Genomic DNA, 18,011 nt, shown 5'->3' with positions numbered 1-18,011 from the left:
TTTGGTGAGTATTGTATACTTAATATCAAATAATTAAAGGGTATGTGGTGCTCTTCAGAAAATGAGGGCGATGCTGACATGAGTTTTTGTGTTTGGATGACAATGAAATGCTGATACAACAGGATGTGTTCAGATGAATCTTGAGGTTGAGTGGTTGGAAATCAAACGAAGGGAGTTTCCTGTGAGTGCTTCTATTTTTCCAAAGAATGAGTTACCAGCAGTTTAAAGCAGCTGAACTTCCTAAATGATGTAGAAGACAGGATATTACGTGATCATAAACCAACAAACAGAGCTAATCTGGTCATTCACAAATCTTGAAAGCCATGATTATGAAATGTTTAACAGCATTTATGGCATCATGACCTTGGGAACTGAAGCACATCAGCTGTAATGAAGCATAAACTCAACCTATTAGAACACTTAACACATTTATCTGCAAGCCAAATGTGTGATAGTGATATCATATTTACTACAGAATGGATAGATGCACTTATCTAATTATACATGGGAATTTATGGTGACTGTTACTGTGCTTAGCTGGTCTTAAAAAGTGGACAAACTACTCCATCTTGTGGGGTTACATGTAATTTCAGGCTTTGGATGCTGCTAACAGTCTCTCATCTGGATAATCAGCAACAATAAAAAATGTGTCATGATTTATTTGTCTTACCAACCTGAAAAGACAATACACATAGCAATCACATGTTCTCCAATATGTGCAAATTGACCTAGTTCTAATCTTCAGTATACTGCTAATAATGGGGTTACACCTCCATCTAGTGGTGAAATGGGTTATTAACTCAAGGGATAAAGGTTTCAAACCGGTGTAAACTGCTCAAACATACACATAGAAATTATTAGGAGATGAACAGGGCTTCAATACAATATCATTAACACCTGTAGAATTTGATTTAATCCATTTCAATCTATTCTTTCTGTGAATAATACTGCCTTGTCATATTTGTGTGTGTGTGTGTGTGTGTGTGTGTGTGTGTGTGTGTGTGTGTGTGTGTGTGTGTGTGTGTGTGTGCATTAGGGCCACAACTAACTTATTTTTATTGCTGCTTAATCTGTCGATTATTTTCTCAATTAATCGATTTATTGTTTGATTTATAAAATATCCAAAAATAGTGAAAAGTGTTGATCCCCGTTTCCTAAAACTAAAGGTTATGTCCTCAAATGTTTTGTTTTCTCTCGATAACCAACAGTCTGCAACCCAAAGATGTTCAGTTAACTGTCGGTGAAGACTAAAGAAACCAGAAAATATTATTTTGTATTATATTATATTAATTTGTGAGGCCGGAACCAGAAAATTTTTACCTTTTTTTCTTAAAACACGACTAAAAGTGATGAATTGATTATCAGAATAGTTTAATTTTCTAACAATCAACTAATCAAATAATTGTTGCAGCTCTAGTGTTCTTGTTCTAGAGACTTTCAGAGAGGCAGTGAACTTTGTTCATTTAGGGACATTGTAAAATCAGGTTTTGTACTAGTACACATTATCCTGTAAGGCATTCATTTCATCTGTCCCTCACCTCATGTATGTAAATGAGGGGGAAAGTATATTACAATTATAAATAATGGCATAAAAATCTGTATATACTTAAAGCAACACCTTACTGACTGACACTGTATCACTAACAAACATTATAATTTTTACGAAGACAGTATTTATAGCAAGGTTATTGTATTTGTCTATATTATACATATGTTTGTGGTATTGGTATCTACTCCATACATTTTGTAATAATAAATGGATCCACGTTTGATGGCCTGTACTATATAATGAAATAATGAAATGAGAACAGCAACATGAAACTGAAATTATGCCTTTGGCCTCAGTAATAAGTAAGACACCAGTTCTCACCACAAGGTGGTGGTGTTGGATGAGGATACAGTAACTTGTGTCACTGTGACATCCCAGGAATGTAAGCTTTCTAAACACAAGATAAGCTCGTTGCTTTGGATGTCAGAATGAATTCCCGAAGGTCAAGTGCTGCTTTGACATAGAAATGCAACCCTTTTAACCTTGCAACAAATCCAAATCCATTCATCAGTCACATGAACTACATGCAATCAAATGTGAATCAGCACAGAAATTCCATGAACAACAAAGTATGTGTCAAATACACATACCATCATTGTTGTGAACATTATGCATGTTTATGTGACAGCTCATTTTCTGTTTGTCAGGCCCGTAGTAATACTCTGGTGTGAAGTGTTTCACACTATACTCACAAGGCCCTTAGACACACACGGCATATTTACGAATGGCACCATTTAAATTCCATGTGAGCATGATGTTGCTGTTTTAGTATTCGAAAACAGTGCTCAATGACAAGTAATAATATAGAAATGATAATAATGTCATGACTTCACTGATTTACATGTGCAGTAGTTTGTCCTCCAAGTGTCATTGAGCTTTCTAGGAGCATACCAATGCTAGTTCCTGACCCAGCCCATGCTTTATATAAGAAAGAAGACACAAAAACCTTTTACACATAGGGTTAAAATGTGACTTACTTCAAACACTTTACTAATACAGATCAGAGACAGAGAAACTACGAACAATCTCAACAAGTATGAATCTGATTGTAGATTGTGCAACATCACTAATAAGTTGTACTGCAGTTTATAGTGTAGTATGAAAGAGGAAGGAATAGAGGGCGGGGGTGATTTAAACTGCACTATGTGGATGTCTATGTCAATTTGCCAGTATTTCTAGTCTAACTTCTGCTTACAGTATCATGTGATCCACAAGGCAATTTTCTCAACCAACAGACTATGAAGAATTATCTTATCTAATCCAGTGTAATGAGCAGGCAACTGTGTCAGCTTTTCCTCCTCACTCGTAGTCCTTTATATATTCAGTCCTTATGAACTGTCTTAAGTGAGCAAATCATACTTATCTTGTATTCTGAACATATTCATATTTGATGATTTCACATCAAATGTAGCTCCAATTCAGGCATGACAATAGGCTTGCTTTGGATGGGAGTCTACTTTGCCTTGGCCAATGGGGGTCATGTCATATGGCTTGGTCTGGTGGCTGTGGATGGGGGAGGGGTTGTTTTCTTTCAATATCTTCTCTGAGCCAATAAGCAAGAGTGGAACTGAATGAATCCAATTATCACATACAAACTATCCCCTGGCAACACCTTGCAACAGGCCACACAATTAACACTTTGTGGCCTGTGGCACTTTCATCGTGTGGGATATTGATAATAAACAATAAAATAGCTCATTTACTCTCATTCATCCAAGGAGATCATTTCTATACGTAATTACATCTTAATTATATATATAATTTCCTAATATGTTAATATGTTAACCACTTGAAGAAGATATTCCCAGCATTTTCCTTAGACTGATAACTTCAATATCATATCATATATTATTATATTATATATAACTTTTATCATATATAACTCTTTATATAACTGCATTCTGTATCTTCTCTCTGAAATGAAACTTATAATGAATGCATATTTCATGTACAATTTAAGGAAATATTCAAGTTTCACAATAATATTTTTGTGGATGCTCAAGTAGCCCTTATACATGTCTTAATTTTCCTGTAAATCCATCTCTGAAAAACTTTTTTGAGAGACTTTTTACAAGAATTTAAACTAAGATCTGTTGGGTTTAAACAAATGTCCACACCCAAGCTTAGGGTGTTACTTTATGATGCAAGATATGGGTCACATTTGACTATTGTGCATATCATGAGCTGTAATGACAACAAACAGTATAGTAACAATAAAGTTACAACTCTCTGATTACATATATTTATTGTATAAACTGGACAGCTCTTCGTGATTCAAATCCCAAATAATAAGTGGTCATTGTTTTCGATTCCAGCTTGGCAATAAAAGAACATTGTGTCCCAAAATTAGGCTACTGTCCCTTTAAGAAGACCGGCCCCATCCTCCTACAACTGTTTTATGCAAATATGACAAGCCGAACGTGCCGTGAGCCAATCAGAGGCGAGTTCTAACCGCGGGAGATCTAAATTTCGCGGGACGAAGTTTGGCGCTAAAAAAAAAGCTGTTCTTTCCCAGCTCTTGTCCTCTTGTATGGAGAGCGGAGCTCTGAGGTGGACGGACAGGAGTCACAGACCGGGTCGGAATCCGCATCAGAAGGAGCCACAATAAGTTGTAAATCTCAAGCTGGAACCCGATCTTTATGAGACCTGGTAGCCTTCTTGTATTGGACTTTAAGTAACTGGATGTTTCAAATTGTTTATTTATTTAGGGAGTAATGCTTTATAACTTGTAGGGCAAGATTCATCAACACTTTGTCATCGGACAAAGGATATCAACAACGACCAGTCAGCTGGATTAATTGAGTATATATTGATAGGAAACTGGCTCTTTTTTGCATGTTTAACTCATGCATTTTGTATTTAATCGGCTGATTTCAGCTGTATGAGTCGCTCTCTGCTCCTTTGTTATTATATTACAAGGGTAGACATATTTAATAGAAAACCTGCGGCAGCGGCTTGCTAATATAATTTTGCAGAGTATTAATCTGTGTGCTTAGCTCTCAGCACACCACGTCTCCCCTCGCACTTCCTTTTATTTGGTTTTTTTTCTGGAAAATGATGCGAATGCCTAAAGGCGTCTCTCCGGCATCGGGTCGGGCAGCAGCGGGGCTTCCTTGCTCTCAACAGAAGATGAAGGTTTTGTCCACCGGAGCGGTAAAAACCGAGTTCTTCAGCACCGGACTGTCCAGCCCTCCGATGAGCACGGTACCGGTCGGGTATTTCACCCAGATCTGCAACACAGCCGCGGCCGAACAAAGAGCCAACAGCCTGTATTCAACCCCCCACGGACCAGAGGCTAAACCCATCAGATCATCCTCTGGGCGACTGCCGGTAAAGAATCAAACACACACTAAGCCTGCACTACAAATACACACGTTTTGAATATTTAATAAGCGCTTCAGTGTCCAGTACAGTGTGTCGTGTGTCTGTGTGTAGGCGGAATAATGCTTGATTTACACTGGTATGCATGTTTTAGCAACATTTAGGTCACATTCAAATATGTTCTGACGTGATAAGCCACAGAGGAGGGACTGTGACTGCTGCAGGACATAGAGAATATGAATGGTGTCCTCCCTTTGCCTGCCATGTTAAGTTGTGTGACATCTTTTCAGGCAGTCCAGCTGTAGCTATAGACCAGACGCTGTGGGTTTGGTGGCTTTAGGGAAGTGGAGGGGAGGGGTGAGGGCTATTGGTAGTGTTTGGAGAGTGTTTGGGGCCCCTCTCTTGTGAAAAGGAAGGATGAGTGGCCCCCGCAGCAGTGGGAGATAGCAGTGGCAATCAAACAATGCCAGGCGGATGATCAGCCTGATGGAAGACACTAATGTAAACACGGCTTAACTATTGTGGGAACTAAAAATGGGATCATTTTGTGAGTAGCTCAGCTACTCGCTCAACAATCTGTTACCTCTAATTTGACAAGAAATGTTCCCGAGCTGTCGTTCACATTTGTATTTGGACAGCTTTTTTTGTGATCACACCTGTATGACAGCTGCTCCAACTGCACCTGTCGTTAAGGCAATAGAGGACCTGTGTAACCTGTTCATGTCACTGTAGGAAGGAGGTGGAGGTCAGAGGTCATAACCGGACGACTGGTGTGTTTTCTCGAGAGCTGATGGTGGAAGACACTGAAAAACATCATTCATGGGGGGGGGGGGGGATCAGCTGTATGATTTATTTATGTAAGAAGAATATGTAATGTGAGCTTTACTCCATGTATAAACAGTCCGCTTCCTATTGCTGAAAGATTATTTGAAAAGCTTGATGATCTGAGAGGATTGCATCGCAGTCAGCAGTGTTAGTGTTAGTGCTCCACACCTGCTGTTGTTTGTTATGTTGCTGTCTTCTTCCTTAACAGCCAGTCAGCCTTGCAGTTCTTCTAGATTTAGTGAATTGCAGTAAGGCTAAAGGGGTTAGGGGTTAGAGTGGGCACAGGGTCTTCAAATCTCATGTTAACCCCCTGCCCTTGGGCCTGTATTCACTAATAGGCCCTACAAGAGGATTAGTTGGACATAAGTAAAGTGTGAAATAGGCTACCACCTGGCTTATCATATGCCAAGGTGAGCTTCATTACAATTCAAGTCTATGTAATGTTCTTGGATTTGTCTGTCACATGTTTACTGATTTGAAAATGTGTTGTTTTTTTCCCTTTTAATTAAGCGTTCAGACCATATTGTGTGACATAGATTGCCAATAACTGGCTGAGAGCAACATAGAGTGTAGGATCTGATGCTGATAGGGTTTTATTATTATTAATATTCAGCAAATGCTATCATCAGGAGATAGTGACAAGTTCCTGATAAGGAGGCAATATGCTGAGTGTGTTTTCACACTGATAATGGTGTTGTCTACTCTTGCTCCCTGCTGTACATACTGTTCATGATTGGATTTGTTGTGACAGTGTTAACTTCCGTTTTTAAATGAATAAAAAAAAAAGCCAGAAAAACACAAAAAATAGTTGATATAACCAAAATGAGAGCTCAATTAATATGGCAAATAGTGATGCCCTTTTGAAATTATAGAGCAGGTTTCAAAAGTCCCAGAGTCCAATGATTATGAAACTTCCTCAGCACATTTCAGGTAAACTTTAAATACTAAGGGGAAATGTTTTTCTGAAAGTTTTACAAACAATTGTCCTGAAACATTGTAGTAACTAATAAAACATGAGGAGTTAATGAGATCAGAATAACAGGTCTAGTAGTGCCATTTGAGTACAATTTCACTAGAAATATCAGGTGATAATCTCACAGTTTTCACCACTTCTCCTTGACGTTTTTTAGGGGTTTTTTTCTTAAATCCTTGAATGACCCTTCTCAACGCGCCGCAGAATCATCAGTTATATTTCATGTAAAACGTGGGGTTGTTGAGGGGTTTTCAAGGCCTTTTTTCTGGCAGCTTCGTGGTCTCTGACACAAACCTGAATCTTTAAAAAGTTGAGTCATTCAGGTTCAGGTTCCACATACGAAGACATTTCTTACAAATCAGGTTTCCTGGATACAAACATTTAAATGCACAGAAAGGAAGGTGAGATTCATTTTTTCAGCCACAGAGTATCACTATGGCAGCTGTGGACACGTGGTAAAAACAAATTCACAGTTTTCTATGAAACCTGAACAAATTTTCAGTCTTTGATTCAAACATTAATTATTCCTGTGTCTTTACATACTATAAAAGACATAATTCAAGAATGGTTAGCCATTTAGTTTATTTTCAAATAAAGAGATGTGTTTCAGCAGGGTGATGTAACACAAGACATAAGTATGTCATTGTTATGATCATATTTAAAGGGGAAAATATAAGTAAATAAGTAGTAGTATGTCTGACTGAATCAGGGCATAATGCTACACTATTTATCTTGTAGTTTACATTGCTGTCATGACTGAGGATGGCAAGTATGCAACGTTATTTCAATGCATCTCATGATGATGACTTCTTCATGCGCTTGCTGACACAGCAGCTTGACTCTGGATTTTGCGTCTCCAGAACAAACCAACCAACAGGAAACACTTAATGTAAAGCTCATTTCCTTTGACCTTAACAACATAATAACCACTCTCTTTATGACTGATACGATGGTTGGCTCAGCTTAGAAACCATAGCAAGCTAAAAAGCTAAACTGCTAAACAGCTGTCATACATGACCCCACACTCCAAAGCTTACTCATTGGTCATATGCTTTTCTAAACACTATGAAAAAAAGTTAATGTTTGACATGAGTTGCAGCGATGCCCACGCCAACTGTAGTAAAAGGCAATGTATCAGTGATTGGCATGTGAGTTCTAACCAGGGTGTGTAAACTGTTGATAATGTTGTGTCACTGTTTCCTTTTGGGTTTATAGTAATGTAAATGTGTCACAGGACTTCGGTCTCCCTCCCTCCAAAGTTCAGGGGCAGTCCTTTCTCCTTGTGACAGCTACTTTCAAATTAAACCTCGTCATCAACACTCTACGACACTGCTGATGAATGAATTTGTCTGTTTCAGATACAGCATTTACTACAACCAAATGGCACTTGGAGCCAGGCCGCATCTGCATAATGTTGACCAGAAACAATGTTCCACTCATTCCCTGCTTATGTCACATGTGCGCGTTCCGTGATTTTCATGGAATGTGCACAATCTGCCAAAACTGCACGAGCACTGATATCAGCTTGGTAGGAACTCAAACCTCCTCTATGAGCTTTGTCATAACCCGAGTTTTCCTCTTGTTCCATCCTGGGAGCCCCTGTGGTGAGCCCCCATTCAGACGCTGATGCCGCTTGGGTGTGACACTAGCCACGTCGCCAACTGTATGCACTAGCTCAAAATCGCTCCACATTACTCCCTCTCATTCACCTTGCTTTACCCCAGCCTCAGGCCAGAGCTGACCCCAGAGTATAATTTCCTCAATAGGGGGAGTTTTGCATTTCAAAGCAGCCTGCTCCCCCCTCTTCACCACCAACCCCAAATGGGCAGATCCACCCTCCTCTTTTACCTCTTGAGAGACACGTTCTATCAGTCTCATCAGCAATGCAGTTTTTTGTTTTCCTTTGACTACCCAGAGGTGTGGTACAGAGGGGTTTGTGTACAAAGGAGTAGATATTTGCGGGCGTACTGTAACTTGCCCTTGGCTTGGATGGAATCTGAGTCCCATGCAGCCTGACAGACAAGGTTTGTTGGTTTAAGGAGAGGCCTGGCTGTAGAAGTCCTTCACGTGACTATGACTTTGTGTGTGAAACAGCACTGTAGAGATTTCACCACAGTGACAGGGACGGCGGGAATTGGGTAAAGAATGCAAAGCAAACCAAAAGAGCCACGTGCAGCTCTTGGGTGTAACTGGGCAGGCAGGGTGAGGTTACAGCAAACGCGAGTGGTGTGATACTGCGAGTTTAGGAGATAAAGAGCTATGTGTATAGTTGGCTCAGGCCTTCCCTATTTCCTGTCACAGCAATTGGCCTAAATAGTGACTTACTGCAGAGTATCTGGGAATTTATTTCTAAATGACATTTGGAAATGACACAACATTTCCTCACTATAATAATTATAGTACACACAATACCCAGCTTTTTGTCTAAGCCTGATCCAAACGGTCTGATTTAGTGTTTCAGGATGTTTTGTGTGTCCTGATATGACAACGTGGCTGTTGAGCTTAACTGTTACCATTCTTCATAATTGCACTATTCTCACCATGGAAAGCAAGCGAAAGAAAGACAAACTGTTTCTACTGGTTAAAATGGTGTTTGCGTAATGTAGCTGACTCACCAGAGAAATCCCTCATGCACAAAAGGGAGCACCCAAACCCCCACCCTAACCCATACAGCTGCAGGGTGAAACCGTTGATTCCCCTCTTTCAAAATGTCACGAAGCCTGTGGCTTTGACTTAAAAAGTGCAAACCTGCCGACCTGAAAAATGTAGACACGGTGCAGTTTGAGCTTCACGTTTAGGCCATGAAACCCTCAACTTATGTTACGTGAAGGGTGCTTTATGGATGGAAATATGACTGAAATATCTCAACAACTATTTGATATATTGCTGTGAAATTTTGTACAAACGTTCATTGTTCCCGAACATTGTACCTAGTTGCACCATGAGGTTGACATTTGTGGTTTTGAATAAATCATCTGAACAACTATTAGCTAGATCGTCATGACATTTGGTGCAGACCTTCATATCCGCCACAGGATGAATTGGAATCACTTTGATGATTTCCTGACTTTTCGTGTGACACCCAAGTACAGCCTAACAGAGCTGCTAACATGACTGCAGACATTTGAACTCTTACAGTGTCTTGTTTTCATATTTGTGCTGGCGCAGTATGCAATGGACAATCAAGTAAAACCAGAATCTTTCTCTCTCTGTTTTAGCTAACCCTGTCACTACTTGTTGACAAACCAGAGGACCTGTATCATCTACATCTTTCTTGTGACCCATGGGGTCTTAAAGGGAAACTTTATGATTTTTCAAGCTGGACCCTATTTTCCCATCATTTTGTGTATAAGTGACTAATGGGGACAACAGTTCTTGAAATTAGTCCAGTATTGAGCAAGAGTGCTTTAGTCAGCAGCTGTGAAACAGGCTGCAATGTAATCCTTTGGGGCAATTGCACCGCGTCAATGTGCATAAACTAAAAGTGCTTGTTTTTGCCACTGACTGGCTCAGATTGTTATTTTAAGTGTCTAATAGTCACTTAGGCACAAAATGATGGTAAAAAAGGGTCCAGGTTGAAAAATCACAAAGTTTCCCTTTAGTGAATGTTAACAGCCACCATATTGTCCAGAAGTCACGGTCACTGACTTGTCCCGTGTGCCCTGCTGATGTTTCTGCATGCCTGTCTGTATGCTGTAGGGATTAAAAACTGCCAACAGCTCAAACACTTGCTGTGCTGCTCCAGATGTCGCTAGTCAACAGGTGGACATGTCAGAGAGCACGCTGGGACAATGGCAGCTTTCAGTTTCCCCACACTCACACAGGCATATTCACACATGGTTGAGTCAATTCACCACTTTTCCCATCTCTGAAACAGTCAGTTGCCTAAACCAATTAGCTTACTAGCTTCATGTGCACTGTGATGACAAGAAGGGATTACTATTTCCCAGTATTTATAAAAAGGATATGAAAGAAAGCAGAATACAAAAAAGTGAAGTCACTAACCATATGCTGCAAACTACCCAGCAGCCTCAGATGTGTCTAACTGAAATCCCACGCCCCGTTAGCTCAGTTACCAGTGTGTTTTTTGCGTGGCCGCACTGCATAATAAAATGAATGATTACAGACTGACTGCAAACTTTATCGTCCACGGTGAACATTTGTGGGAGTTAACGATTGACTGACAAGAATTCCGCTTTTTTTAGGTTGCCTAAAAATTGTCACTCCCATCTTTCTTATGCAAGAGTTCTCAGACAGTTGGTCATTTCTCAATCCTCGTGTGACTTTCACTTCGGTGACATTGCGTCTATGTAGGTCACTGGAAAGAGTAATGGTCACATGAGGATACTGAGTTTTTATTGGGATCCAAAGGTTGTGTGTGTATGTGTGTGTGTTTGAGGTTGTGATGCATTATAGTTATAGTTAATCATATGTTTGTGTGGAGACTTAGAGTCTGTGTATTAAAGTAAAAGAAAGAAGCAGAGAGACAAATAGGAAGGCTTGAGAGGGGGAGGAGAGGTCATTGAGTGATTCCAGGGATTTCCTGGTGTTTTGCAGGCAGTGGTTTGAGAGGCAATCAGCCCCCTCCCTATCCGCCCACAGACACACACACACACACACACACACACAAGATCAGCCCCTCTTGAAGTGCTTGGGAAAGTGTGAGGGGGGTGTTTTGTTCCTGCACTTGAGGGCTGTTGGCACATTTACGATACGGCACTTTTCAACAACCCCCTATTTAGCACTTTTGCCAGCATTGATGTCACAGTTCGGTGAATGGGGTACTCACTTTATTCTCATGATTTAACTCTCAACTTGCCATTATTTAAAGTCAATGGGATTTGTTAAGCAGGTGATATAAAAGATTGTTTCCAGCAGACCATAGACTGGGAGGGAATTGGCATGAGGAATATTATTCATACTGTTATGATGACAGAATGGTTAGGTCAGTGTAAACACTGCAACCATTAGAAACACCCTGGTTGTTCTAATATTTTTTCATGTTTTTGTTCTTACATTTTTTTTCTAAGATACATGAACTCTTTTCTCTATAGGCCAAAAGGAAGCTGGACCTAGAGGACCCTCTTTACCTCCCAGACTTCCGCACACCAAAAGGCAAAAGCAGCATTGCAGCAAGGATACCAAGTCCAAGGAGTGAGTACATGGCCATGGATCAGAACATAAATAGATGTCATGGGTTTTAAAGGTGGATACTGAAGGTGCACCAAGACTAGTGTAGGTGTCTGTGTGTATAACTGTCTTTTATCTCTAATTGTTCTCCTCTCGTCTGCGTTTGTCTGTATATTTTTTCTCTCAGCTCCAAAGTCTCCAGGTGAGCGGACGAGGTATGACACTTCCTTGGGCCTGCTCACCAAGAAATTTGTGGGCCTGATTGCCGAGTCTCCTGATGGAGTTCTTGACCTAAACTGGGCCACTGAGGTTCTGGAGGTCCAAAAGAGACGCATCTATGACATCACCAACGTCCTGGAGGGAGTCCAGCTAATCCGAAAGAAGTCCAAGAACAACATCCAGTGGTTGTGAGTACAAATACAGAAGAGGGAGATTAATTATTAGGAATGGTAATGGTGTTGAGGTAAAACTGAAACTTAAAGGACCAATGCGTAAGATTTAGTGGCATCTAGCGGTGAGGTTGCAGATTGCAACCAAATTGTCCTCATTCTCCCTTTTCAAGTGGTTAAGAGAATCTATGGTGGCCACAAAACTGGTAAAAACTTGAAAGGCCCTCTCTAGAGCCAGTGTTTGGTTTGTCCATTCTGGGCTACTGTAGAAATATGGTGGGCTCCATGGAAGAGGACCCATTTCTTATGTAGATATAAAGGGCTCATTCTGAGGTAACAAAAACACAACAGTTCTTAGTTTCAGGTGATTATACACTAATGAAAACATACTTATGAATATTATGTCCCATTTCTGCCAATAGATCCCCCTAAATCTTATATTCTGGCCCTTTAAATCGTTTATTCATGCGTCATTGTATTAGATCAACATTTCTGTTCTTGCAAGCTCCTTCTCTGAATGAGTGTCATTTACTCCTGATGTTGATTTTTGCCTTTGGGGATTCAGCACACGCATTGATTTGTTTTGTAATAAAGGTTAGCTTCAACTAACAGCACTTTGCATTAGGCCCTGTAATCTGATTGGATCATGATCAGAGGTCAGAGTTTACCACAGATGAAAATTGAACAGATAAAAACAATAAATCATAAAGACTAAATTCAATCAACACCTCTCTGACACAATCATAACATGATATGACCTTGAGTTGTGAAGATTTTCAGTTTGAATACAGTCAGACCACCCCGCTTATAATTGTTTATGTGTTTGTTCTTGTGTTTGCAGGGTAGGAGATGTGTTCGAGGGTGGCGCAGGTGGAGGAGAGAAGGCACGCGCCCTCAGGAAAGAGCTTGGAGATCTGGAGAAGGCAGAGAGATCTCTGGATGAACTGATCCACTCCAGCACCACACAGCTCAAACAGCTCACTGAATATAAAGACAATCAGAGATATCCTTTACATGCAGCTGCGTGTTTATCTGCATTCTTCCCTGATAGTCCTCTGTGTTTAATTATCTGTATTCCTGCAAATATCCGCTTCGTTTCAACTGTTGTTACCCTTGACTCCACACTGTACGTTGGGCTACGTGACATACCAAGACATCCGATCCATTGGCAGTCTCCGAGACCAGACAGTCATTGCTGTCAAGGCTCCTGCTGAGACCAAGCTGGAGGTGCCAGACACGGCAGGGGTGAGAGCACATCTTTGTGTTACTTAACATGTTCTGTTTCCTCCTTCTCACCACTGCACTTACATGTAAATTTTTATTATGTGTCAGTGCTTCTGTCAGATAGATGAGATGCTTCACAAATGCTATTAAGTATTATATTGTACATACATATACAAAAATGCAATTTAATCAGTTTTCTCTATAAAACTAACACTGATTGCTCTTTCTCTTTACAGCAAGGGTCATTACAGATCTATCTGAAGAGTAAGAATGGCCCCATTGAAGTCTACCTGTGTCCAGAGGAGGGTCTTGAAGATGCCAGTCCCGTTAAAAGTGTTGTCACACCTAAAAAGGAGTTCCCTCAACCCCTCTGCCCCCCAACTGTAGCCCCAATGGCACCACCAAGCTATAGCATCAAAGAGGAGCCTGCTGAATGTAAGCTGGGTTTTCTGCGGGGTTATATACAGCACAGTGCGGTTCTGACTTTATTAGTGATCATAGTGATCATACAAATCAGCACTACTTTTAACAACTCACAATTACATACTGACAATGACAATACACGATGCACCATCTACACATTTCACATATATACAGTATAGCTAGAGAAGGTCTGCAGCTAACTATTATTTTCTTTATCGATTAATCTGCAGATTATTTTTATTATTAATCATTTGGTCTGTAAATCATTAGAAAACAGTGAAGAATTCCCATCACAATATGCTAGAGTTAATGTGACATCATCAAACATCTTTTTGTCTGAAACCCCAAAATATTTAATTTACTATGATGTAAGACAAAGAAAAGCAGCAAATTCTCACATTTCAAAATGAGATAGTTGGCATTTCTGCTTGAAAAGCTACTTAAACAATTCATCAATTAACAAAATAGATTAACCAACTAATAGTTGCAGCTTTAAGATACAGTATAGCATACATGCAACATTGGATACACTATAACACACACAGGTTTAGAGAAAATAAATTAACCAGTGTTAAGTTTAATCAAACTGAAGCTCCAATCCATCAATTACATGATTATAGTATAACTACTTGTTACTATTTGTATCAGAATTATCACAATCACAATATCCATTGTTATAGTATAATGTGTAAAGCCTTGATTGTACCTATGTACTAGTCATGTACAGCTCTTCTCCTATTTGAGGTATTTGCTTGATAAGTATACACTCAAACAAAAAATGTAAAAAAAATGTACAAAATGCAATTTCTCAATCAATAAATCTACTAAACTTAATCTATTTTGCACATTTGATATACGTAAGTACCATACAAGTAAATACTAAATACTAAAATTATGAGAAGAAATAAAAGCAATAAAATAATGAAGTGCAGTCAAAGGTCAAGATAAAATAGCAAAATTACTGTGTATGTGTGTGTGTGTGTGTGTACATATATATATATATATATATATATATATATATATATATATATATATATATATATATATATATATATATATATATATATATATATAATTAAAAGGATGAAAATGAAGCTAAAGATACGTTTTGAGCTTATGGTGGTAAATTAGATCCTCAGAGAGGCTGTTAGAAGCACATGAGCTAAAGATTTTTATCGTGCTCTGTTCTGCAGTTATTACTCACACTCAAACACATCAAATTCACCCCCCACCCACCTCTTTCCTGTACTGTTCCTCTCTTAAACACAGCCAACCTGTCTGCAGCAGCTCCAGTCACCTCCTCCGTTGCAGCGTCCAGTTCCTCTCTGCTGGATGTCGAGGGTCTGTTGGGTTTGCCCCCCAGCCTGCTCCAGATGACCGAGGACCAACTCCCTGGCACCTCCTTCACCGCAGACCCCAACACCCCATTTGTCAGTTTCTCTCCACCCTTAGACCACGACGATTACCTCTGGAGCCTGGAGGACAGCGAGGGAGTGTCAGATTTCTTCGATACTTACGATCTTGGAGATCTGTTGAAGAGCTGAGGTATAGATGAAGGAGGGGAAAGGAAATTTAGGGAGGAGGGAGGGGGGTATTTAACTGAATGCCTTCTCGGGGTAGGAAATATTACACTATGAAGCCATCACTCTTTGTTTTTGCCATGCCTGTTTTAATGTTAGTAATTCCAAAGGAGGATTTCACCCCCTTGTGTTTATTTTAATAAGGTAAAAAATCAAATTTGTACATATTGATGTAAAATTATCAAACTGGGAGGGAGGTGTGGGGCTTAGATTAATAGTGATGTGTGTACTCCTCAACCAGTAGGAAACAGTTTATAAACTGGGGATTGTTTTGGAGTTTCTGTCACATTTTCAGCTGCAGATTTAGCTGAGATTTAAAAAAAAAAAGCAATCTCATACAAATGCAGGAGTTATTATGCATATCACATCACCAGCAAAAAAAAAAAAAGAGATGCATTTGGGTATCGGACTGTGTTTACAGTGTGACAACTCAGGAATTTTGTCTTCCTTGTTTCCAAAGTCTAAATGTTTGTGCCACTCTTTGGCCCGTAGGGGGCAGCCTTGTATTATGCCAGCTTTAACTGCCATGCAGCTTCACAGGATTCAATCACTGGATAAGAGTCAGCTAAAGCCATTAAGAACTGAACACAGGGTGTGTTTTTAAGTGTCCTAGTATCTTCACCACTGACCAAATTAAGCTGTGAAGCCCATCATTGTAGATACACAAGTGTTTACATCTTTACAATATAAATAGTGTGAAGTCTGAGCGTAGTTATTACGTCATACAACCGATTTTGAAGGTGCTCATGCCTCTCTGTCTGATCAGGTTTGCTCTCACTTGCCTTAAGCTTTACGTCAGGCCTTGTACCTGTTTGGCGCTGCATTGCGTGATGAAACGTGCAGGTTCTGACAGTTGATTCAGGACTCAGAGTTAATGACTAATAATGGGTGCTTAGTGAACACATACTGTATAATCTCTGACTGAACAAGAGAATCACTCTCTTTTGTTGGTTTGGCAGCTTTGTTTCGAATCCAGTTGCTCCTCTTTTGATGTGAGTGTAATATCTGATTTTAATTGATTATTTTAAATGATTGTTGGTTTAGTAATATACAACTACTATTGTATTTCTGAGGAAATATCCCCAAAAGAAATTCTATGCAGCATCTGTGTTGCAGGTTGGTTAGAAGCGAGGTTAATTGATGTAATTAATTAGAGGAGTTATGTTGTTTTCCTCTTGTTCTAAAATGAATGAATATGTTGATTAAAAAGCAATAGAAACAATAAGGAATTTATATCTTTACTGTTCAGATTTTAAGCCAATGAATGCTTTTTTCCCACATGTTGTGGTGCAACCCTTTTAAATGTCAATGACATGCACCCGAGGTCAGAGCAGCTGTGACTTTTATCTGTTTTTTTTATTGAGGCATTTTAGACATTTTGGAAATTTGATTTTCATACTGATGTATTTTTGGCTTTCCCTCTACGCTGCAGAGATAAGCTGTCCTGTCCTAACAAAACTTGAAAACTTGTGTGTTTGTGTGTGTATTTGACAGCTTGGGAAATGGGTGTCATGGTGTGTTTGCGTGTGTGTTGTTTTACAATGTAGGTTAGTGAATGTGAATTCCGAATTTGTAGTTTTTTCAATGAGCATTATTTTTCTGGTATTTGTACATATATTGTTTTGTATTTATACCTATTTTTTCAGATTTGTTTTTGAAAGTTGATACTGGCCTCCATACAGAAGGCTTGACTGTTTTTGTATGACATGCAGCACTTAATATTTTGTAATATTGTGTGGTCTGTTTGAAACTATTAAATAAATACTGAAGCCATGGTTTATATTTGGGAATGTGTTTTTATTTCAATCATTGTTTGTGTCAGAAACTGTTATAAGCAGCTACTGGTATTTTCCAAAGTGCCATCTTTAGTTCAGTCCTTTTAAGCAAACATTTTTCAATAAATCTGCAATTGAAATACACCTCGAGTCTCATGCATAAATCCTGGAAAAAGATCAAATTTATTGTTCCACTTCCTTCATGTGACCTGACTGATGAGTCTTGGTGGATGATGCACCAATGTAGATGCTTCATGCATGCACATAAGCCCATAGACTGAAGTTGGAGGCTCAAATCAAAATACTGAGAGCAAGGGTTCATGTAGTTTTTGTGGCAGGCTCTGGACCGCAGACCACTAACAATGTTGATCTAATGAGAAGTGACATTCCCTGAGTAGAGAGAGAAGGTTGACGTGAAGAGTGACAATGACACTGGCTGAGATATAAACACACTCAGACAGGTGGACAAAAAACATCCATCACTCTTTATGAGCTGGTTGCTTTGGAAACAAGCTCACAAAAGGGAGCGGACACCCAGAAGGTCAAAGTTCAGTGGGTCACTGTGGAATGCTTTCTTTCAGTGTGTTCAGAGGGGAAACAAGGATGTGCATTTTCAGGGAAATACATTACAGATTTACTAATGTGTAGTTGATGCGTGTATAGATTTGTATGTTTTTGTTAAATATTACATGTAGCTTCAGCCTCTGAACACAACGTGAAGAAAAAGGTTAAATATTTACTGACTGTTTTTTGGGAATTATAATCTGAGCTAATATGTCCTTTCCCAAGGGGTTTCCAAACACCAGGTACTAAAGAGGAGAG

At 39.5% G+C, this 18,011-nt stretch overlaps 1 protein-coding gene across 1 annotated transcript; it reads left to right on the top strand.

The window, feature by feature from the left end:
• Positions 1 to 4,048: 4,048 nt before the first annotated feature.
• Positions 4,049 to 17,194, top strand: e2f2 (E2F transcription factor 2). The gene is made up of 7 exons (XM_044376039.1): positions 4,049 to 4,879; positions 11,723 to 11,822; positions 11,986 to 12,205; positions 13,029 to 13,190; positions 13,318 to 13,432; positions 13,648 to 13,846; positions 15,104 to 17,194. The coding sequence occupies exons 1-7, from the start codon at positions 4,604 to 4,606 to the stop codon at positions 15,376 to 15,378; spliced, it is 1,347 nt and encodes a 448-aa protein (XP_044231974.1). The 5' UTR covers positions 4,049 to 4,603; the 3' UTR covers positions 15,379 to 17,194.
• The last annotated feature ends 817 nt before the right edge of the window (positions 17,195 to 18,011 follow it).

The sequence above is a fragment of the Thunnus albacares genome, chromosome 15 (genome assembly GCF_914725855.1).
Source record: "Thunnus albacares chromosome 15, fThuAlb1.1, whole genome shotgun sequence".
NCBI classification, from domain to species: domain Eukaryota; kingdom Metazoa; phylum Chordata; class Actinopteri; order Scombriformes; family Scombridae; genus Thunnus; species Thunnus albacares.
The sequence above is the reverse complement of the archived record's forward strand: the minus strand, read 5'-3'. Positions and strand labels throughout refer to the sequence as shown.

Bases quoted from the DNA above. Each gene is read 5' to 3' on its own strand.
- e2f2 (XM_044376039.1), top strand. From the start codon at position 4,604: ATGATGCGAATGCCTAAAGGCGTCTCTCCGGCATCGGGTCGGGCAGCA. The intron at 13,191-13,317 runs ATATCCTTTACA...TCCACACTGTAC, and splicing joins GAATATAAAGACAATCAGAG to GTTGGGCTACGTGACATACC. The intron at 13,433-13,647 runs GTGAGAGCACAT...TTCTCTTTACAG, and splicing joins AGGTGCCAGACACGGCAGGG to CAAGGGTCATTACAGATCTA.